General features: G+C 37.0%; 1 protein-coding gene across 4 annotated transcripts in view; it reads left to right on the forward strand.

The window, feature by feature from the left end:
• Positions 1 to 25,254, forward strand: part of LOC128645632 (ras-related protein Rab-5B) — a 207,745-nt gene that overhangs the window by 92,003 nt on the left and 90,488 nt on the right. For all 4 annotated transcript variants that reach the window (XM_053698752.1, XM_053698750.1, XM_053698753.1 and 1 more), the window contains exon 3: positions 17,589 to 17,740. In XM_053698752.1, the coding sequence (XP_053554727.1) occupies positions 17,589 to 17,740 (152 nt within the window). The remainder of the gene's footprint in view (positions 1 to 17,588; positions 17,741 to 25,254) is intronic.

Here is a 25,254-nt window from a genome sequence, read left to right on the forward strand (position 1 = left end):
CTTAGCTTGCAATAGCAGTGAAGATACTAAGTTGGTTAGGTGTGGATATTGTTGTAGGACAGAAATTGGCGATATATGTTTGCACAATTACTTACAGGAAGTATGGGTAGTCTGCCTTTTAGCCCCTATGGACAGTGAGCCTATAATAATGTGAATGTGTTATATAAATAAACGCATATAGATGTGTGTATTATATTTATTCAGTTAAATAGTGGAGATATAAATTAATTTGGGTCATTTGCTTAAAGATCTGTTTATTAAATTAGAATTAACTGAGAAGTATCAATGCTGAACCACCTTAAGAGAAGACAAGATGGAGGTCTTCCCCCTCTCCTTCTTCTCATGAGTAAACAGTAATGACTTTCATTAAAGGGACATGAAACAAAGTTGTTATCTATCATGATTTAGATAGAGCATGCAATTTTAAACTTTCCAATTTACTTATATTATCTAAATTTGTTTTGTTCTCTTGGTATCCTTTGCTGAAAAGGATACCTAGGTAAGCCAATTAGCTGCTGATTGGTGGCTGCACATATAAGCCTCATTTTATTTGCTCAATCAATGGGTTACCTAGCTCCCAGTAATGCATTTTTGCTTCTTCAAAAAAAGACCAAGAGAACAAATCAAATTTTATAATAGAAGTAAATTGGAAAGTTGTTTACAATTATTTGTTCTATCTGAATCATGAAAGAAAACGTTTGGGTTTCATTGACTGTAAAAAGGAAAATACTAAAAATATATTTATTTTACAGTCAAAGCTGCATTATTCATTGCAAAATGCATCTAAAATGTGAAGCTGCAGCGGCATTTGATAGTAAACTTCCTTAGACTGAGTCTGCGCATGTGAGATACTCTCCCTTGCAAGTCTCATTACAAACATTCTGATTGCCCTTTACAATAGGCTATGGCTACTGAGGGGATTTTGATGTCTTTCTTTACATAGATATTTTCTTGTCCGCTTTTTACAGAAAGTGGTTCATCATTTGTGTAACTTGCCTCATTAAGTTGTTTTGAATAGAATGTTGTATGCTTTTTTTAAAGGCTGGGTAAAAAAATAAAAATAAATGTGTTTTTATTTAGTTATGTTTTTAAAGATTGTTGAAAAAGATATTAAAACATACTAAAATGCTTCTCTGATTACTTGTATTTATACAACCCATTATTTATTTACATGCTGTATGAAGTAGTCATTTCTATATGAGCGCTAATGACACTGGAGTGACTGCTTTTGTAAAAATCTAGGTGTGTAATGAACACCTATGGTTTTTCTATTCCGTGCTCTTAACCTCATACACCACCTGTATTGGATAGAATAGGTTTAGTAGCAGCAATGTTTACTCATAGAATGTTAAGTGCTAAATAATTTAACAAATAAAAAGGTTTATAAAACATTCACACCAGTATAGTTAGGATTTATGGACAAATTTTACAGATATAATTCATATAATTGCATTCGTGAAATCATGAATCTATTTTTCAATGGGGCTATGCTAAGCTAAAAGCCAGAAATTATTATAATTTTTGCAATACACACCATTCGCTTAAAGGAAATTACAATTATGTACTGGTAAAATAAATGCACTGTTATGGGGAAAAGTCACCTTTTTTTCCCCTGCTTTGTTTGTTCTATACTAAACTGGTTTATTTGCGTTTCTTATAGTGTATTTTTTTTTTTTTTTTAAAAGTCAAAATAATAGAAAGGTGACAAATAACATTGATCTAACATTCAGTTTTTACTGTAAGGCTGGGTAATTTATATTAAATTGATAAGCAAATAATTGTTTAAATTTACCCTGAAAACATGTTTAAGTGTTGAGAGAGAAAATATCTGTTAAAGATAAATTACATAAGATATATAAATAAAGATTAATTCACATACATAATCTCCAATTGAGCTATTTACCAGTTTATTGTTTTTTCAAGGGTATTTTCGTCAAAAAGTTTTACTGCGCTATTATAAAGTTCCTTCATATAAGTAAGGGTTTCCTTCCAAGTCTCTCAGCACATGTAAAGAAAGAACAAAAACTATGGTGCAATATTGTCACAGTCTTAGTTAAGTACTGATTGAAACCTACCCACCTTCCTCTGAACTGTGAACCCAGCTCTAAGTTAACACATCCTGTAATACAGTTGGATCATGGATAACGCTAACAAAGCAAAAGAGGACTAAAAGTTATCAGTGACTGATCTTTAAGGAAGTAGTGTTAATTAGATGTGGTCAGGAGTCAAAAGACTCTAGAAATGTGATGAAAAATAGAAAATAGAAAAAATGGGAATGTTGCTTACAAAAGTGAATCTTATAACTGTGAGTGTTAAATATAGGTGTCCTAACAACTATGCAAGAGTGTAAAAAATGGGTTAGGTGTATATTTATAAATATAACCTAAAATATTACAATAAGATAAAGAGTACGTTAAAAGATTATATATTTATTACAATATGAAAATAAGATGCCGGAATAAAAGAAACAATAAAATAATCGATCACGATGAAATAAAATATATTAAGGCATATATAATATCTATCACAAAAAATATTGAGGTAAAATGCTATTGTACAATATTCTATCTCTAACAATAACACATTACCAAGTGGCCAAGGTACCTGCAGCTTAGTATAAATACCTTATAAAGAATAGAGTAAAAATCAGTCCAAGGTATGGATCGGGACTCTCAAGGCTGTAATGTGCAGGGAGGACGGAGTCATAGAAACTTCCTCAGACAGTTGTGACGTTGAGTCCTTAGGAGTGATGTTACAGTTTATAATGATAGTAACAAAGTCCCTCATTGAACTTGAAACTGTTATATATTGTGGAGAGAGAAGATATGTAGGACCGGAGTGCTTGGTTTGAGCGCCAAGGTATTGGCAACAACTCGCGGTCTTGTTGTAGATTAGTTCCGGTGTAAGGGTCACAGTGAATGAATCCGATGTAAGAGGGTAGCTGACAACTCGTTGTAGAATCTCCGTTATGGTAGAGTGACTGACAGCTCCTTGTAGAATCTCTGTTTTAAAGAAAACTGTCAGAGTTGGTGGGCTAGTAGATCCTGTGGCAGGGATTACACTTGTAGAGACTATTCAAGAAATTGTAAATAGCTCAAAGTACCTGACCTACTACAAGTCCTTACCAACTTAGTCCAAAGTGTAGATTGTGTCTGTGTGAGCAAGATCAACGCGTTTCAGCCGCCTGGACCTTTATCAAGATGCTCACTAGAGACTTCTTCAGATTTAAATAGCTAGTGCTGTATCCTGATTGGCTGAGTGCCGAAGATACTATGTGTTCATTTTCTATTTCATGGTGGATGTGCCAAAGTCCAATAATGTTAAAATACTGATTACAATAATACACAAATATATGCATTTAACATTTTAACACAAACATTTTAACAAGAGCATTTAAACACAGACATTAAGTGATACAATTGTGACAATTTGTAAGTATGTGAGATGTGACTAGACGAACGTGAGTGAGACAGTCGGGTTAGAGTGTCAGAATCAATTAAAGGAAAGTTTAAATGTTAAGTTAGTTGTTGGAAGTAACAGAATAATGATTGGAGAAAGATGTATGTTTAAGGAAATATATGCGCTAAAATTTATGCAAAAAGATTTTATGCAAGGCAGTTCATACAAAAGAATATGGGGATTAGATCTGAATATTCAGTATAAAAAATTGAGAGTTCAATTTATTGTTCAATACGTATGATATATATTGGTACATGAACGATTAATCATATAAAAAAATATATATGTAGAGAATATAAAAAATAAAAAATGGTATACGCATGTATAGAATATATGAAAAATCTGTATAAATAATATAGAAATAAATATATATATAATTCAGGCTCGAAAGCCTGTCACCAGGAAAATCTATCATAAGATATGGTGTAAATATCTTCATTGGTGTGAATCCAAGGGTTACTCATGGAGTAAAGTCAGGATTCCTAGGATATTATCCTTTCTCCAAGAGGGATTGGAGAAGGGATTGTCAGCTAGTTCCCTAAAGGGACAGATTTCTGCTCTGTCTATTCTTTTGCACAAACGTCTGGCTGAGGTTCCAGACGTCGAGGCGTTTTGTCAGGCTTTGGTTAGAATCAAGCCTGTGTTTAAACCTGTTGCTCCGCCATGGAGTTTAAATTTAGTTCTTAAAGTTCTTCAAGGGGTTCCGTTTGAACCTTTGCATTCCATAGATATTAAACTTTTATCTTGGAAAGTTCTGTTTTTAGTAGCTATCTCCTTGGCTCGAAGAGTTTCGCAGTTATCTGCTTTACAGTGTGATTCCCCTTATCTGATTTTCCATGCAGATAAGGTAGTTTCTCTTGCAAGGTGTATCCAGTCCACGGATTCATCCTTACTTGTGGAATATTCTCATTCCCTACAGGAAGTGGCAAAGAGAGCACACAGCAGAGCTGTCCATATAGCTCCCCCTCAGGCTCCGCCCCCCCAGTCATTCTCTTTGCCGCTCTAACAAGTAGCATCTCCACGGGAGGGTAAAGTGAATGTGGTGTTAGATTTGTAGTTTTTATATCTTCAATCAAAAGTTTGTTATTTTTAAATAGTGCCGGTTTGTACTATTTACTCTCTGGCAGAAAGTGATGAAGAATTCTGCTAAGAGGAAAACGATTTTAGCATGTTGTAACTAAAATCCACTGCTGTTGCCACACAGGACTGAGGAGTACCAGAAAACTTCAGTTGGGGGGAACAGTTTGCAGGCTTAACTGCTATAAGGTATGTTCAGTCATTTTTTTCTAGTCAAGACTTAGTAATGCTAGAAGACTGACAAGAATCCCCATGTGGGGAAGGTAAGCCATATTCTGAGACTCAGTATAGAAGGAAGGCTTAATTAACAGGGCTCAAAAAGTGGTGGACACTGTTAAAGGGCAATCGATTATTTTATAGTAGAAAATCTAATCATTATACAAGTTTTTATTACATTTGGATGTGATTTATGGGGTTTTATTCCACATGGCTTATATTTAGACACCTATTTAGGGTTTTGAAGGCCCCACAACTCCGGAGTGGAGAGGGAGGGGGCCTAAATTTCGCGCCTCAGTTGCGCAGTTGATTTGGCAGACAGCTTCATGCAGCTTCATGTGGAGGGTCCAAAGACTTCTTGAGGACTTCATAGAGGCTTATTTTCGATCAAACTAATCCCCAGGGGCAGGTAGGGCCACAGCAGATTGCTGTGGCATGGTGCTGTAGTTTGCTAACCGGTTGTCAGCTTTAGGTTGCTCCGGTTTGGGCATTAAGGGGTTAATTGACTTGAAATTCACTGTGCAATCATTTCAAAGCATTAGGATCATATGCTGTAAATGTCAGAAAGATTGGATCATTTTTGAAGATTTAGTAAAAAAGTGGGTGCTTTTTATTATTTAAAGGCACAGTACCGTTTTTTCTCAAATTGTATTTTTCAGTATTTGAGTGCTGTCTAAGTCTATTTACTTGTCTGCTACCTCTCTTTCCTTTTGGCTGAAAAGCATCATCCGATTGGCTTATGAGACTGCTCGACAGCAGCCTCCTGAACGAATTACCGCTCATTCTACCAGAGCTGTGGCTTCCACATGGGCTTTCAAGAATGAGGCTTCTGTTGAACAGATTTGTAAGGCAGCGACTTGGTCTTCACTGCATACTTTTGCCAAATTTTACAGATTCGATACTTTTGCTTCTTCGGAGGCTATTTTTGGGAGAGAGGTTTTGCAAGCAGTGGTGCCTTCCGTGTAGGTTACCTGTCTTGTTCCCTCCCTTCATCCGTGTCCTAAAGCTTTGGTATTGGTATCCCACAAGTAAGGATGAATCCGTGGACTGGATACACCTTGCAAGAGAAAACTGAATTATGCTTGCCTGATAAATTACTTTCTCTTGCGGTGTATCCAGTCCACGGCCCGCCCTGGCAATTAAATCAGGTTAAAATTTTTTGTTTGAACTACAGTCACCACTGCACCCTATGGTTTCTCCTTTTTCTCCTAACCGTCGGTCGAATGACTGGGGGGGCGGAGCTTGAGGGGGAGCTATATGGACAGCTCTGCTGTGTGCTCTCTTTGCCACTTCCTCTAGGGAAAGAGAATATCCCACAAGTAAGGATGAATCCGTGGACTGGATACACCGCAAGAGAAAGTAATTTATCAGGTAAGCATAAATTCTGTTTTTACGTACCAAACCTGGGTTTCTTCCTAAAGTGGTATCTAATAAGAATATCAATCAGGAGATGTTTGTTCCTTCATTATGTCCTAATCCTTCTTCAAAGAAGGAACGTCTATTACACAACCTTGATGTGGTTCGTGCTTTAAAGTTTTATTTACAAGCTACGAAGGATTTCTTTCATGTAATTAGCAAGAGTCCATGAGCTAGTGACGTATGGGATACATTCCTACCAGGAGGGGCAAAGTTTCCCAAACCTTAAAATGCCTATAAATACACCCCTCACCACACCCACAATTCAGTTTTACAAACTTTGCCTCCTATGAAGGTGGTGAAGTAAGTTTGTGCTAGATTCTACGTTGATATGCGCTCCGCAGCAAGTTGGGGCCCGTTTTTCCTCTCAGCGTGCAGTGAATGTCAGAGGGATGTGAGGAGAGTATTGCCTATTTGAATTCAATGATCTCCTTCTACGGGGTCTATTTCATAGGTTCTCTGTTATCGGTCGTGGAGATTCATCTCTTACCTCCCTTTTCAGATCGACGATATACTCATATATATACCATTACCTCTGCTGATTTTCGTTTCAGTACTGGTTTGGCTTTCTACAAACATGTAGATGAGTGTCCTGGGGTAAGTAAGTCTTATTTTCTGTGACACTCTAAGCTATGGTTGGGCACTTTTTTATAAAGTTCTAAATATATGTTTTCAAACATTTATTTGCCTTGACTCAGGATGTTCAACATTCCTTTTTTTCAGACAGTCAGTTTCATATTTGGGATAATGCATTTGAACCAATCATTTTTTCTTACCTTAAAAAATTTGACTTTTTACCTGTGGGCTGTTAGGCTCGCGGGGGCTGAAAATGCTTCATTTTATTGCGTCATTCTTGGCGCAGACTTTTTTGGCGCAAAAAATCTTTTCTGTTTGCGTCATACGTGTCGCCGGAAGTTGCGTCATTTTTTTGACGTTCTTTTGCGCCAAAAATGTCGGCGTTCCGGATGTGGCGTCATATTTGGCGCCAAATAATGTGGGCGTCTTATTTGGCGCTAAAAAAATATGGGCGTCGCTTTTGTCTCCACATTATTTAAGTCTCATTATTTATTGCTTCTGGTTGCTAGAAGCTTGTTCACTGGCATTTTTTTCCCATTCCTGAAACTGTCATTTAAGGAATTTGATCAATTTTGCTTTATATGTTGTTTTTTCTTTTACATATTGCAAGATGTTCCACGTTGCAACTGAGTCAGAAGATACTTCAGGAAAATTACTGCCCGGTGCTGGAGCTACCAAGCTAAGTGTATCTGCTATAAATTTTTGGTATCTGTTTCTCCAGCTATTGTTTGTATTGCATGTCATGACAAACTTATTAATGCAGATAAAATTTCCTTTAGTACTGTTACATTACCTGTTGCTGTTCCGTCAACATCTAAATTTCAGAGTTTTCCTGATAACATAAGAGATTTTATTTTTAAATCCATTAAGAAGGCTATGTCTGTTATTTCTCCTTCTAGTTTACATAAAAGTCTTTTAAAACTTCTCTTTTTTCAGATGAATTTTTAAATGAACATCATCATTCTGATACTGATAATGGTTCTTCTGGTTCAGAGGTTTCTGTCTCAGAGGTTGATGCTGATAAATCTTTGTATTTGTTCAAGATGGAATTTATTCGTTCTTTATTTTAAGAAGTATTAATTGCATTAGAAATAGAGGATTCTGGTCCTCTTGATACTAAATCTAAACGTTTAAATAAGGTTTTTAAATCTCCTGTAGTTATTCCAGAAGTGTTTAATCTCCCTGATGCTATTTCTGAAGTAATTTCCAGGGAATGGAATAATTTGGGTAATTCTTTTACTCCTTCTAAACGTTTAAGCAATTATATCCTGTGCCATCTGACAGATTAGAGTTTTTTGGGACAAAATCCCTAAGGTTATGGGGTTGTCTCTACTCCTGCTAAATGTACTACTATTCCTACGGCAGATAGTACTTCATTTAAGGATCCTTTAGATAGGAAAATTGAATCCTTTCTAAGAAAAGCTTACTTATGTTCAGGTAATCTTCTTAGACCTGCTATATTTTTAGTGGATGTTGCTGCAGCTTCAACTTTTTGGTTAAGAAGCTTTAGCGCAACAAGTCACAGATCATAATTTTATAGCATTATTATTATTCTATAACATGCTAATAATTTTATTGGTGATACCATCTTTTGATGTCATTAGAGTTGATGTCAGGTATATGTCTCTAGCTATTTTAGCTAGAAAAGCTTTATGGATTAAACTTGGAATGCTGATATGTCTTCTAAGTCAACTTTGCTTTCCCTTTCTTTCCAGGGTAATAAATTATTATCTCAACTGTTAGGAGCGGTATCAGTTTGGAAACTATTTCCAGTTTGGAATATATCCAAGCCTTATAGAAACCTATAGCCAGCTCCTAAGTACCCATGTAGGTGCGGCCCTTATTCCAGCTCAGCTGGTATGGGGCAGATTACGTTTTCTTCAAAGAAATTTGGATCAATTCCGTTCTCAATCTCTGGTTTCAGAACATTGTTTCAGAAAGGTACAGAATTGGCTTCAAGTTAAGGCCTCCTGCTAAGAGATTTTTTTCTTTCCCGTGTCCCAGTTAACACAGCAAAGGCTCAGCATTTCTGAAATGTGTTTCAGATCTAGAGTTGGCTGGAGTAATTATGCCAGTTCCAGTTCTGGAACAGGGGCTGGGGTTTTATTTTATCTCTTCATTGTACCAAAGAAGGTCAATTCCTTCAGACCAGTTCCGGATCTATCAATATTGAATCGTTATGTAAGGATACCAACATTCAAGATGGTTACTGTAGGACTATCCTGCCTTTTGTTTAGCAAGGGCATTATATGTCTACAATAGATTTACAGGATGTGTATCTGCATATTCCGATTCATCCAGATCACTTTTAGTGTCTGAGATTCTCTTTTTAGACAAGCATTACCAGTTTTGTGGCTCTACCGTTTGGCCTAGCCTCAGTTCCAAGAATTTTTTTCAAAGGTTCTCGGTGCCCTTCTTTCTGTAATCGGAGAACAGGGTTTTGGTATTTCCTTATTTGGACGATATCTTGGTACTTGCTCAGTCTTCTCATTTTCGAAGAATCTCATACGAATCGACTTGTGTTGTTTCTTCAAGTTCATGGTTGGAGGATCAATTTACCAATCAGTTCATTGATTCCTCAGACAAGGGTAACCTTTTTAGGTTTCTAGATAGATTCAGTGTCTATGACTCTGTCCTTGTCAGACAAGAGAAGTTTAACATTGATATCAGCTTGTCAAAACCTTCAGTCACAATCATTCCCTTTGGTAGCCTTATGCATGGAAATTTTAGGTCTTAGGACTGCCGCATCAGATGCGATCTCCTTTGCTCGTTTTCACATGCGACCTCTTCAGCTCTGTATGCTGAACCAATGGTGCAGGGATTACTCAAAGATATCTCAATTAATATCTTTAAACCGATTATACGACACTCTCTGACATGGACAGATCACCATCGTTTAGTTCAGGGGGCTTCTTTGTTCTTCCGACCTGGACTATGATCTCAACAGATGCAAGTCTTACAGGTTGGGGAGCTGTGTGGGGGTATCTGACAGCACAAGGGGTTTGGGAATCTCAGGAGGTGAGATTTCCGATCAATATTTTGGAACTCCGTGCAATTTTCAGAGCTCTTCAGTCTTGGTCTCTTCTGAAGAGAGAGTTGTTCATTTGTTTTCCGATAGACAATGTCACAACTGTGGCATACATCAATCATCAAGGAGGGACTCACAGTCCTCTGGCTATGAAAGAAGTATCTCGAATTTTGGTTTGGGCGGAATCCAGCTCCTGTCTAATCTCTGCGGTTCATATCCCAGGTATGGACAATTGGAAAGTGGATTATCTCAGTCGCCAAACGTTGCACCTGGGCGAATGGTCTCTTCACCCAGAGGTATTTCCTCAGATTGTTCAAATGTGGGAACTCCCAGAAATAGATCTGATGGCTTCTCATCTAAACAAGAAACTTCCCTGGTATCTGTCCGGATCCCGGGATCCTCGGGCGGAGGCAGTGGATGCATTATCTCTTCCTTACAAGTGTCATCCTGCCTATATCTTTCCGCCTCTAGTTCTTCTTCCAAGGGTATTTTCCAATATTCTAAAGGAATGCTCGTTTGTCCTGCTGGTAGCTCCAGCATGGTCTCACAGGTTTTGGTATGCGGATCTTGTCCGGATGGCCTCTTGCCAGCTGTGGACTCTTCCGTTAAGACCAGTCTTTCTGTCTCAAGGTTCTTTTTTCCATCAGGATCTCATTACCTTAATTTTAAGGTATGGAGTTTGAACGCTTGATTCTTGGTCAAAGAGGTTTCTCTGACTCTGTGATTGATACTATGTGACAGGCTCGTAAATCTGTATCTAGAGAGATATATTATAGAGTCTGGAAGACTTATATTTCTTAGTGTCTTTCTCATCTTTTTTCTTGGCATTCTTTTTGAATACCGAGAATTTTACAGTTTCTTCAGGATGGTTTAGATAAAGGTTTGTCTGCAAGTTCCTTGAAAGACAAATCTCTGCTCTTTCTGTTCTTTTTCACAGAAGGATTGCTAATCTTCCTGATATTCATTGTTTTGTACAACCTTTGGTTCGTATAAAACCTGTCATTAATTCAATTTCTCCTCCTTGGAGTTTGAATTTGTTTCTGGGGGCTCTTCAAGCTCCTCCTTTTGAACCCATGCATTCTTTGGTCGTTATATTACTTTCTTGGAAAGTTTTGTTTCTTTGGCCATCTCTTCTGCCAGAAGAGTCTCTGAATTATCTACTCTTTTTTTTGTGAGTCTCCTTTTCTGATTTTGCATCAGGATAAGGCGGTGCTGCGAACTTCTTTTGAATTTTTTACCTAAGGTTGTGAATTCTAACAACATTAGTAGAGAAATTGTGGTTCCTTCATTATGTCCTAATCCTATGAATTCTAAGGAGAAATCATTGCTTTCTTTGGATGCTGTTAGAGCTTTGTAATATTATGTTGAAGCTACTAAGTCTTTCCGAAAGACTTCTAGTCTATTTGTCATCTTTTCCGGTTCTAGAAAAGGCCAGAAAGCTTCTGCCATTTCTTTGGCATCTTGGTTGAAATCTTTATTTCATCATGCCTATGTTGAGTCGGGTAACACTCCGCCTCAAAGGATTACAGCTCATTCTACTAGGTCAGTTTCTACTTCCTGGGCGTTTAGGAATGAAGCTTCGGTTGATCAGATTTGCAAAGCAGCAACTTGGTCCTCTTTGCATACTTTTACTAAATTCTACCATTTTGATGTGTTTTCTTCTTCTGAAGCAGTTTTTGGTAGAAACGTATTTCAGGCAGTGGTTTCAGTTTGAATCTTCTGCTTATGTTTTTTCATTAACATTTTATTCTGGGTGTGGATTATTTTCAGCAGGAATTGGCTGTCTTTATTTTATCCCTCCCTCTCTAGTGACTCTTGCGTGGAAAGATCCACATCTTGGGTAATCATTATCCCATACGTCACTAGCTCATGGACTCTTGCTAATTACATGAAAGAAAACATAATTTATGTAAGAACTTACCTGATAAATTCATTTCTTTCATATTAGCAAGAGTCCATGAGGCCCGCCCTTTTTTGTGGTGGTTTTGATTTTTTTGTATAAAGCACAATTATTCCAATTCCTTATTTTATATGCTTTCACACTTTTTTCTTATCACCCCACTTCTTGGCTATTCATTAAACTGAATTGTGGGTGTGGTGAGGGGTGTATTTATAGGCATTTTAAGGTTTGGGAAACTTTGCCCCTCCTGGTAGGAATGTATCCCATACGTCACTAGCTCATGGACTCTTGCTAATATGAAAGAAATGAATTTATCAGGTAAGTTCTTACATAAATTATGTTTTTCGTCAAACATCTGCTTTGTTTGTTGTCTACTCTGGACAGAGGAGAGGCCAAAAGGCTTCGGCAAACTTCTTTCTTTTTGGCTAAGAAGCTTAATCCGCTTAGCTTTTGAGACTGCTGGCCAGCAGCCTCCTGAAAGAATTACAGCTCATTCCACTAGAGCGGTGGCTTCCACATCGGCTTTTAAAAATGAGGCCTCTGTTGAACAGATTTGTAAGGCGGCGACTTGGTCTTCGCTTCATACTTTTTCAAAATTCTACAAATTTGATACTTTTGCTTCTTCGGAGGCTATTTTTGGGAGAAAGGTCTTACAGGCAGTGGTGCCTTCCGTTTAAGTGCCTGCCTTGTCCCTCACTTCATCCGTGTCCTAAAGCTTTGGTATTGGTATCCCACAAGTAATGGATGAACCCGTGGACTTGATACACCTTTACAAGAGAAAACAAAATTTATGCTTACCTGATAAATTTATTTCTCTTGTGGTGTATCCAGTCCACGGCCCGCCCTGTCATTTTAAGGCAGGTGTTTTTTATTTTTAAACTACAGTCACCACTGCACCCTATAGTTTCTCCTTTTTTCTTGCTTGTCTTCGGTCGAATGACTGGGGGTGGCAGTTAGGGGAGGAACTATATAGACAGCTCTGCTGTGGGTGTCCTCTTGCAGCTTCCTGTTGGGAAGGAGAATATCCCACAAGTAATGGATGAACCCGTGGACTGGATACACCACAAGAGAAATAAATTTATCAGGTAAGCATAAATTTTGTTTTTGTTCATTAAACTTAGTTTGATAATGATGATGCAATCTGTTGTGTAATTATTTTATTAGCTGATGTTTAGCAAATTTTTTTGTTCATTAAACTTAGTTTGATGATGATACTATCTATATTATTAGCTTTATTATGCTGGTTAGCATTTAAAGTCTTCATTTCAAACCTTTAAAAATAATGTATTAGGTGTTAGTTATGACAATTTTGAGAGGGGACTGGAACCTAACTCCCTCACTTCCCATTGACTTACATTATAAACTGGGTTTCAATTTACAACGGTTTTGATTTACAACCATTCCTCCTGGAACCTAACCCCGGCGTAAACTGAGGGCTACCTGTATTAGATTTTACAACTGTGACGAATCACGCCTTCTCAGCGTCACAATAGAGGGGTGTGGGCATGAAGGGGTTAATGGCACACAGCTCTGGTTCCCTTATCCTTGCAACTCTGCCAAAGGACCTTAAATGAGCCACCACATTAACCCCTGATCTTGTCCACGCTGCTCTAACAATTTCTCTGCTGCCACCACCAAAACTTTTAAATTAAAGGAGAGTTTTGGGGAACCCCTAACAACTCACACTATTTCACAATTGGGTACGTGCCTTTAACCTTGTCTCAACAGGAGTGTGAATTCAGATATTAGAGCCTAAAGACAGAATGAGATTTTCTATGTGTTTAATAACAAAAATATCAACACAGGTTACACAGTGCAAAATTATAAAAACATTCAAAACAACATACAAATGCAAAGCTACAGTTCTTTAATAACAAAATGGGACATGAAAAGAATTACACAATACCCTACTTATTATCAAATTCCTTTAGGAAGAGCTGCCATCTGATGTTAGTCCCTTGGTACCAAGGCAGTTCTGACTAAAAAAAACCTTGCTGTTGCAGAACTTAAAACATATTCCTTTGTCTTGTCAAAGACAACGCCCGGGTTATAATTTACGAGTCTGGCCAATAAAAACAAGTCTTAGCCCCCACTATCAGTCTACAAGCGGAGGAGCATTCTGCATTCCTTTACACTACATCACTAGGCTAAGGAGGGGGAAGGGGGCTCAGCCCACAGCTTCTCTGAATACAGATTCCACACAAAGAAATAACAGTTCACCTTAACCCCTTCCATGCTGAGACAATACCACCTCTGCTGAGCAGCCAATCCAGGCATCAACTACTCCACATGATTGTAAGGGAAAATGGATGTTAATACAACCATCTAAAAAGCATGGGATTACAGGACTCAAAAGTAAGTCTAAAAATGATTTCACTGAAAACAGATATTCCTAAGCAAAGCAACATATAATAAAAACACCTTTATTAAATAATGTATCTAAATACCAAATGATACGGACAAAGTGCAGATATAAATAGTATAAGAGAAACAACTTACTGCATGTGGAAAGTGAAAAACAGGACTAGCAACACCCTATCGCTCCCAGACCCCACCTGTGTATGTGGGTAGTTTCTGCGCAGATGAAACAAGTGGTCTATACTATCCTGTGCATAGACTGATCATAGTTGACACAAATGCCTAAAGTAGTATGCAAGAACGTATGCACAAATATAATGTCCTACATAACTCTCTAACTCGGTCGTGTAAGATCTCAATGTAGCAAGAATCATAAAAAAAAAAAAATGATTTACTCACCCTATCTACAAAGCACTTAATGTAAGCTTCACCAGCTACAAACCATGAATAAGAAGCATAGTCCCTTATGAGCTAATAAAAGGCCTTCGTCGGCTCACTGCTTAAAAAACTCCACAGCACAACACCACGATACAGCAAATGCTGCTCAATGCTTTCACAGCACTGGTGTTAGTAGGGGAACCCTGATGGAGGCGGATGTCCTTGACTAAGTTCAAGCGCCCAATTGCAGCATGTAAGGTTTGTGTAAAAGTAGTCGCAGGTTCTGTTAAAAAGAAGAGAAGAGGCGCCAAATGGTGTGTATCGTTTGAACTACTTGAGAAGTGCTGGAAATCCTGTAAGTAAGATCTATTTGGGGGCTTGGCCTTCTGTAGTTCAAACGATACACACCATTTGGCGCCTCTTCTCTTCTTCTTTTTAACAGAACCTGCGACTGCCAACATCGATCTGGAATGAGTTTGCTGCCTGGAGATCTGTGAAATATCTCCTAGAGTGTGGACTATCTTTGTCAAAACAATATATGAGATGGTCATATTATGAATATATCATTTATCAACATCTATTAATTTAAAGTAACATTATATATAGATTGTCATGACATTTATATACAATTTATTATCTTGATACACATTATAGCTATTTTTGAAGCATCACACAGACATCGCAAAGTTGCAGTGCACATTACTTCAACACTAGCAATATTTTTATAGCTAATTTAGAGGGCGCATCTGATTTTTATATCTTAATTTTTTCACTTGTGTAAAAGTAGGACAAATGCTTACTTGCATATACTTATAACTGTAATATAGAGAATAAATAAAGTGAACAAGGCTAAAGAGCACAACCATCAGTAACCTGCAACTTGAAAATGTTTTGCCCCATAAAGAAGTCAATGCGGCTTCTTCATTTTCCCTTTCAGATGTCTCCATCAACTTCTTTATTAGTAAATGGGCACCTGGTATACCCTTGTGACAGCCCCACAAAGGGCTGCAGGCAGGTCATCCAATCGGTAGCTTCAGTAAGTCTCACTACAGCTGCTGACTGGCTGATTTATCTGTATCCTTTGGTTTGGGTGGTAGCTGGGACATGCTGGGTGCACTACCCTCTGGAATTTTTTAAAGCGCATTCTTAAGAAAACATTGCATGCTCTAATTTGTTAGTTAAAACATGTCATTTCTGGATTTGTGTCTTTCCTAACTATGTGTTTAACTTCCTGAGCAGGATACTGATAATGATTGGGAGCTACATTTGTATGCTTTTCTGAACTGGTTCAGAAGCTGTGCCCTGCTTATAAGCCACAATATGTTGAGGCTCCTGAGCTAGAATTCTTCTGTGTGTTTAACCCCTTTATGGGCGATATACATATAGGGGTCACTTCCAATACTTTAGAAAAACACATTAACTGATGTATCTTAAAAAAAATAATTACAAAATCATTAGATACATTTTCCCAAAGAATTAGAAATGACTTTAAAGCAAACGTTGCATGTTATAAGGAATTAGAGTATTCAACTTTTACATTGGAATGTTATGGATTATATAGAGGTAGTTGAAAGCACTGGACAGTGGGCAATAAGTAAAAAAAAAATATTGTATAAAGCATACATATATATATATATATTTTGTATGACCGTAATTATCCGTATTTACTTTATTTGTCCTGACCAATCCTGCTTAGAGAGACTATTCATTTAGATCATTAATATTAAAATACTCTATTTCAAAATCCGCAAATTAAAAAACAACTTTTAATGTCCAATTAACAGCCGGCTTTGTAGTGTTGACCTGTACGTAATATGTTCACTCCAAAACACACACATCCATGCTAATGTCAGATTGAATACAGTTCAAAAACGGGTGACAGACACCTAAAAATAAAATGCCATTCTCTTATGAGTGTTCAGCCTTTCATTGACTTGTATCATTCTCAAAATAAATAGCTTTACTTAACCTTGTCTGGTTCTGACATGTTTGGGAGCTTGCCAATTATCTGCTTTGGTGGCCATAAATTATCTACCCTGTGCATTATTAATTTAACATATGAAGAAGTAGGTTTTATATTTCATTATTAATTTAAAGGGACACTAAACCCAAATTTTTTCTTTCGTGATTCAGACAGAGCATGCAATTTTAAGCAACTTTCAAATTTATCAAATTTTCTTCATTCTCTTGGTATCTTTATTTGAAATGCAAGAATGTAAGTTTAGATGCCGACCTATTTTTGGTGAATAACCTGGGTTATTCTTGCTGATTGGTGGATAAATTCATCCATCAATAAAAAAAGTGTTGTCCAGAGTACTGAACCAAAAAAGAAGCTTAGATGCCTGCTTTTTCAAATAAAGATAGCAAGCAAACGAAGAAAAATTGATAATAGGAGTAAATTAGAAAGTTGCTTAAAATTGCATGCTCTATCTGAATCATGAAAAAAAAATTTGGGTTCAGTGTCCCTTTAAGTAGAAAAATGCTTAGGACAATGTCTTGCCATTTTTAAAGTATTATCAAAAGTATCCAACTTGTTTTAGGGAATTAATGTGCCTTTAAAACTTTTAAGTGCCTCATTGTCACATGATTTTCTTTTGGCCCTTATTTCACATTGGAACCAGCAAGGGTTCGTGGGAATTCCAAGACCAGATGTCTGTTGCAAAACATCACATGTTCACAGACAGAAATAAGCCGGGCAGCTCTCCTGAATGCCAACAAACATGTGCAATAAGCCGTTCACATCAGTCTTTCACATAAACTGAGTAACTAGAGCTAGCTGGCTCCGTTCTCCCCTTATTTTTATTGGCTGTCAAGGACCACCAGCAGGTTACACTGTAAGAATATGTCTATATAAAACGATTATTAAAAAATACCTTTAATTTATTGTGTGAATTGTTTTCAATGTACTGTATGTTATTTGTGACTACAACATCTTCATTGGGTGAAATCTAAAAGATGCTCTAACTTTAGTTACAACCACAAAGTGTTTCTTTTATGGTTGGTCTGTGAAGCTGATAAATTATTACAAATAAAAACCAACAAAAAACAGAAATCCATTTTAGCTCCCTTGTTCATTGTATTAAGTGTTATAAGTTAACCAGCCTCTTCTAAACACTGAGGTGCGTGCCGTTTATCCTGTGTAACATGCATGTGTTGCAATTCTTTTCTTTGTTTCCTCAGCTGCTTTCCTGGCGCAATCTGTTTGTCTTGATGACACAACTGTGAAGTTTGAGATATGGGACACAGCAGGACAAGAACGGTACCACAGCCTCGCCCCCATGTATTATAGAGGAGCGCAGGCCGCCATTGTGGTCTTTGACATCACCAAACCAGTAAGAATAAACCTTTCCATGAAAGAGATGTGCTAGTAATAACAATAAAATGCTCTATTTCATCAAAAGGGTTAAACACATTATTGCTTCTTTAAATAAGAATCTGGCCATTAAAGGAACAAGTAAACATGCGTACTCCATTCACTAGTTGCATGCTTATCTCAAGCAGCATGGGGGTGTTGCGGGAGTGTCAATTTGTGTTTCATGCAGAGAAATAAAAGTATTTTAGTTTAAAAATAAAATGCTTTAACAAAGAAAAATGTCCCTCTTAGTAGTATGTTTAGTAATCCTTTAAAGGGTCACATTAAAGTGATAGTAAATCCTTTGCGGTTTTTGAAACTCTAGGATTTACCAGTGCAACAAATAAAGGGGACTTTCAGTCGTGAAGTATAAAATACTTTATTCTGAAAGTTCCTTTATTTGCCTGTAGTGTATGCTGCGCTGAGCACCTCAGGCCGCCCACAGCAGAACACTATTTCTTTCATGTAATTGGCAAGAGTCCATGAGCTAGTGACGTATGGGATATACAATCCTACCAGGAGGGGCAACGTTTCCCAAATCTCAAAATGCCTACAAATACACCCCTCACCACACCCACAATTCAGTTTTACAAACTTTGCCTCCTATGGAGGTGGTGAAGTAAGTTTGTGCTTAATTTTTTTTATTTCTTCTATGATAAGCGCTTCTAAGCATTCTGAAGCCCAATTCCTCTTGGAGTACAGTGTTTGTCAGAGGGATTTGAAGAGAGTATCGCCTATTGATTTTTTGGTTTCCCTTGCGGGAAATCTTTTCAAGGGTTCTCTGTTATTGGTCGTAGGGATTAATCTCCTACCTCCCTTTGCAGATCGACAATATACTCTTATATGCTATTACCTCTGCTGTTAGTTTTCAGTACTGGTTTGACTATCTGCTATATGTGGATGGGTGTCTTTCGGTAAGTATGTATCATTATTTAAGACACTCTCAGCTATGGTTTGGCGCTTTATGTATTAATATAAAGTTTTAAATATTTGTATTTTACTTATATTTGCCATGAGACAGGTATATGTGTATTTCCCTTTGCAGTCTAAACAGTTTCAGTATAGGAATCATGTTTGGGAAGTTTATTTAAACTTTTTTCTTACCTGGGATTCAGTCTTTTTCAATTTGACTTTCATTTTTTCGTGGGCAAATCTAGGCTCGCTTTTTTATATTGCGTAATTTTTGGCGCAAATTTTTTGTTGACACTAGTTGTTTTGCTGCGAAATCGCGTTTGTTATGACGCGAGTTGTGTCATTTCCTGGTGTTAGTTTTGCGCCAAAAAATGTTAACTTCTTTTTGCATAATGTGTCATTCTTTGCGCCAAATTTTAGTTATTTTTACCCCTCTCCATCTATTGCTCGCTGTTTTCATGAACTTTGAAAGCTATTATGCCTTGAAATTGAATGTTTTGCCTAATGTTGTGTTTTTTTTCTGTTACATTTTGCGACATGGCTCATTCTGTTCCTGACTCTGTTACTGTAGAAACTATTATGCCTTGGAACACAATTCTACAAAGCAAAGTGTTCTTTTCGTGTTTTAAGCTGTTATTTCTTCAGCTAAATTATGTGGCATTTATCTTGTTTTATGCTAGCAATCTTTCTACATGTACAATAACAATTACTGTTTTTACATATTCAGTTCATGTATTTGATTTCATCTGTAAACATCACATGTTGTTGCTTATATCATAAAAGGTTATGATTGCTATAATACCTTTAAGTAAACTTACCAGGTCTTTTCAAAATTGTTGAGATTTAATTAATTTTGTTCTGACCGACAGCATATTTAAGTTTATTCTTCTGATGAAGGTTTCTTTGGCCCAAGGGATCCTGTATCAGACAGTTTGTTAAAATTCTCCTTATTTTTCATTTGAACATTTTTTGTTCTTTAAGGACATTTTTCTATTTATAGCTTTTAGGAGTCTAGTGTTCCTATTAACTATGATAATAATCCTTTTCAAATCTGGATTTTAACATTTTTGCTTTTGAGCTTTTTTCCTATTCAATATACTATCTGTATTATATTCTAGAGAATGGTTATTCTGATTCCCTCTTGGGACTGTACTACTATTTGTAAGAAAATTGGTACTTTCTTAAGAATTTGAATATAACCTTATTAGAGCATATGAATGTACTGTTTATATTTTTAGCTCAGCTTTATCTGTGGCTGACATTACTGTTCTCTTAACCTTCGTTGAACAGTTAGCATAAGCAGTTTAAGTTTCTTAAGTATATAACTGTTTACATCTAAAGTAAATATTCATTTAATTATGTTTACTATATTTATTATTATGATATCAAATATATTTTATTATCGCTATCTTGTTAGGATAAAAATTTGTTTGATTTCTATTATCTCCACTATTTCTGGAGGTTTAGAGTTGTTTCTGCCCTACTTTTAGTCTGGTGATGTAGATCAGTTGGTGAATGTCCTGACTACAAATGCTTGTTCTAGATCTAAGGATCATAGATTCATTTTCCGGCAGGGTTAATACAGCCCTTTGGCCTTTGAGGTCAATTTATTGTGTACCATTTATTTGGGTAATAATAACTACTGTTTTTATCAGCTGCTAATTTGGTTAACTCCGAGTGTAAGCACTGAAGAAGCATTTTTTTGTATCTTTCTGGGAGACAAACACTATATAATTACTAGTTATTAGACTGCATGAAGGTGCGGTTCTCAAACCAGTCCTGGTGAGACCTTCTATGGGAAGAATCTATCTTTCTTAGTGTACACTGTGAATTTTTTTCAGGAGTGATTATACCAGTTCTTTTTGCAGGAACAGGTTTTGGGTTTCTATTCAATTCTATTCTTTGTCCCTAAGAAGAAGAGGTTTATTCAGTCCATTCTTGGATCTGAAGACTTTTATATTGTTTTGTTAGAGTCTCACCTTTTTAAGTTGACGATTATAAGGACTATTATGCCTTTTTGTTAAGGTCATTTCATGTCCACTCCATTTTTCAGGATGTTTAGGGAAAGGGAAAGGAAGGGAAACAGGAAGAAAGAAGCAGAAAAAGGAAAAAAGGGAAAAAACAGGAGAAAAAAGAAAAAAAGGAAAAGGAAAGAAGGAGAAAAAGAAGAAAGAGGGAGAAAAAAGGGGAGAAAAAAAGGAAAACCAAAGGAGAAAATCGAAGAAAAAAAAGAAGAAAAAGAGGAGAAAAGGAGAAAAAGAAGAAAAAAAGGAGAAAAGAGGAGAATAAAAAGGAGATAAAAAGGAGACAAAAAGAAGAAAGCCATCCGTAGCAACAGTACTATCGTGAGGATAGAATGGTACATAGAGCCCCATATTGAATGCAATCATGTCTTCTCATCAAATTTGTTTTCCATTGGACTCCCACTAGGCATTAGGATGGTATTCAACTACAGTCATAATTAACCCAAGTATGCTTGCCATCCTGTATGGGTATTCAGCCCTCTCGGCATCAGAGTTCCCAATTCGTATATCCAGCGAGTCTCCTTCTTCAGAAGTAATTTGGCTCTATTGCCTCCTCTCTTTAAGTTTGGCCAGCTGTATATTTTTTGATTTATGGGATTCAGTGACTCGATCTTCTTACTACGGCTATTAAACTTGTGCAGGGGAGTTACTCTTTGTGACGTTAACATGGTTGTTTTGTGTGGGATAGTCCATTTCTCCTAATAGGGGTGTCATGCAGTTTGCAAGTTAGCATTATATGAGGACATTGGGGCATTTTTTAAGCGTTTTAATTTACACATTGATATTTTACTTAGGATTTTGCTGTTGGACAGTTTATTATTATCTTTCACTTTTTTAAGAATGCACATATAAGAATATTTTGAATATACATTAACACTTATTGGTTTTGACCTAGATTTTGCACACGTTCTCCAGTGATTGGAGGTTCAATTGGGGAGGGTTTTGTATGCCTTTATAAGTCTGTTTGGTTGTAGCCTTCACTTGTCAGAGGAAGGGACGTGTGTGTCCCGAAACGTCACATACATTTATTAAATTTCATCACCTTTGAAGTCTGAAGTCCAGAGAGTGCTTTATTACCTTTTTGTATATATATGTATGTATATGTGTGTGTATATATATATATATATATATATATATATATTTCTTTCATGTAATTAGCAAGAGTCCATGAGCTAGTGACGTATGGGATATACATTCCTACCAGGAGGGGCAAAGTTTCCCAAACCTCAAAATGCCTATAAATACACCCCTCACCACACCCACAATTCAGTTTTACAAACTTTGCCTCCGATGGAGGTGGTGAAGTAAGTTTGTGCTAGATTCTACGTTGATATGCGCTCCGCAGCAAGTTGGAGCCCGGTTTTCCTCTCAGCGTGCAGTGAATGTCAGAGGGATGTGAGGAGAGTATTGCCTATTTGAATGCAGTGATCTCCTTCTAAGGGGTCTATTTCATAGGTTCTCTGTTATCGGTCGTAGAGATTCATCTCTTACCTCCCTTTTCAGATCGACGATATACTCTTATATATACCATTACCTCTGCTGATTCTCGTTTCAGTACTGGTTTGGCTATCTGCTATATGTAGATGAGTGTCCTGGGGTAAGTAAGTCTTATTTTCTGTGACACTCCAAGCTATGGTTGGGCACTTTGTTTATAAAGTTCTAAATATATGTATTCAAACATTTATTTGCCTTGACTCAGAATGTTCAACTTTCCTTATTTTCAGACAGTCAGTTTCATATTTGGGATAATGCATTTTGATTTGACCATTTTTTCTTACCTTAAAATTTGACTTTTTCCCTGTGGGCTGTTAGGCTCGCGGGGGCTGAAAATGCTTCATTTTATTGCGTCATTCTTGGCGCGGACTTTTTTGGCGCAAAAATACTATTTCCGTTTCCGACGTCATACGTGTCGCCGGAAGTTGCGTCATTCTTTGACGTTATTTCGCGCCAAAAATGTCGGCGTTCCGGATGTGGCGTCATTTTTGGCGCCAAAAAGCATTTAGGCGCCAAATAATGTGGGCGTCTTATTTGGCGCGAAAAAATATGGGCGTCGCTTTTGTCTCCACATTATTTAAGTCTCATTTTTTATTGCTTCTGGTTGCTAGAAGCTTATTTGGCATTCTTTCCCATTCCTGAAACTGTCATTTAAGGAATTTGATCAATTTTGCTTTATATGTTGTTTTTTCTCTTACATATTGCAAGATGTCTCACGTTGCATCTGAGCCAGAAGATACTACAGGAAAATCGCTGTCAAGTGCTGAATCTACCAAAGCTAAGTGTATCTGCTGTAAACTTTTGGTAGCTATTTCTCCAGCTGTTGTTTGTATTGATTGTCATGACAAACTTGTTAAAGCAGATAATATTTCCTTTAGTAAAGTACCATTGCCTGTTGCAGTTCCCTCAACATCTAAGGTGCAGAATGTTCCTGATAATATAAGAGATTTTGTTTCTGAATCCATAAAGAAGGCTATGTCTGTTATTTCTCCTTCTAGTAAACGTAAAAAAATCTTTTAAAACTTCTCTCCCTACAGATGAATTTTTAAATGAACATCATCATTCTGATTCTGATGACTCCTCTGGTTCAGAGGATTCTGTCTCTGAGGTTGATGCTGATAAATCTTCATATTTATTTAAAATGGAATTTATTCGTTCTTTACTTAAAGAAGTTCTAATTGCTTTAGAAATAGAGGATTCTAGTCCTCTTGATACTAATTCTAAACGTTTAGATAAGGTATTTAAAGCTCCTGTGGTTATTCCAGAAGTTTTTCCTGTTCCTAATGCTATTTCTGCAGTAATTTCCAAAGAATGGGATAAATTGGGTAATTCATTTACTCCTTCTAAACGTTTTAAGCATTTATATCCTGTGCCGTCTGACAGATTAGAATTTTGGGACAAAATCCCTAAAGTTGATGGGGCTATTTCTACCCTTGCTAAACGTACTACTATTCCTACGTCAGATGGTACTTCGTTTAAGGATCCTCTAGATAGGAAAATTGAGTCCTTTCTAAGAAAAGCTTATCTGTGTTCAGGTAATCTTCTTAGACCTGCTATATCTTTGGCTGATGTTGCTGCAGCTTCAACTTTTTGGTTGGAAACTTTAGCGCAACAAGTAACACATCGTGATTCTCATGACATTATTATTCTTCTTCAGCATGCTAATAATTTTATCTGTGATGCCATTTTTGATATTATCAGAGTTGATGTCAGGTTTATGTCTCTAGCTATTTTAGCTAGAAGAGCTTTATGGCTTAAAACTTGGAATGCTGATATGGCTTCTAAATCAACTTTACTTTCTATTTCTTTCCAGGGTAACAAATTATTTGGTTCTCAGTTGGATTCCATCATTTCAACTGTTACTGGTGGGAAAGGAACTTTTTTACCACAGGATAAAAAATCTAAAGGTAAAAGTAGAGCTAATAATCGTTTTCGTTCCTTTCGTTTCAACAAAGAACAAAAGCCTGATCCTTCATCCTCAGGAGCAGTTTCAGTTTGGAAACCATCTCCAGTCTGGAATAAATCCAAGCCAGCTAGAAAGGCAAAGCCTGCTTCTAAGTCCACATGAAGGTGCGGCCCTCATTCCAGCTCAGCTGGTAGGGGGCAGGTTACGTTTTTTCAAGGAAATTTGGATCAATTCTGTTCACAATCTTTGGATTCAGAACATTGTTTCAGAAGGGTACAGAATTGGTTTCAAGATAAGACCTCCTGCAAAGAGATTTTTTCTTTCCCGTGTCCCAGTAAATCCAGTAAAAGCTCAAGCATTTCTGAAATGTGTTTCAGATCTAGAGTTGACTGGAGTAATTATGCCAGTTCCAGTTCAGGAACAGGGGATGGGGTTTTATTCAAATCTCTTCATTGTACCAAAGAAGGAGAATTCCTTCAGACCAGTTCTGGATCTAAAAATATTGAATCGTTATGTAAGGATACCAACGTTCAAAATGGTAACTATAAGGACTATCTTGCCTTTTGTTCTGCAAGGGAATTATATGTCCACAATAGATTTACAGGATGCATATCTGCATATTCCGATTCATCCAGATCATTTTCAGTTCCTGAGATTCTCTTTTCTGGACAAGCATTACCAGTTTGTGGCTCTGCCGTTTGGCCTAGCTACAGCTCCAAGAATTTTTACAAAGGTTCTCGGTGCCCTTCTGTCTGTAATCAGAGAACAGGGTATTGTGGTATTTCCTTATTTGGACGATATCTTGGTACTTGCTCAGTCTTTACATTTAGCAGAATCTCATACGAATCGACTTGTGTTGTTTCTTCAAGATCATGGTTGGAGGATCAATTTACCAAAAAGTTCTTTGATTCCTCAGACAAGGGTAACCTTTCTGGGTTTCCAGATGGATTCAGTGTCCATGACTCTGTCTTTAACAGACAAGAGACGTCTAAAATTGATTGCAGCTTGTCGAAACCTTCAGTCACAATCATTCCCTTCGGTAGCCTTATGCATGGAAATTCTAGGTCTTATGACTGCTGCATCGGACGCGATCCCCTTTGCTCGTTTTCACATGCGACCTCTTCAGCTCTGTATGCTGAAGCAATGGTGCAAGGATTA

The sequence above is a fragment of the Bombina bombina genome, chromosome 1, assembly GCF_027579735.1.
Source record: "Bombina bombina isolate aBomBom1 chromosome 1, aBomBom1.pri, whole genome shotgun sequence".
In the NCBI taxonomy this organism is placed as follows: Eukaryota; Metazoa; Chordata; class Amphibia; order Anura; family Bombinatoridae; genus Bombina; species Bombina bombina.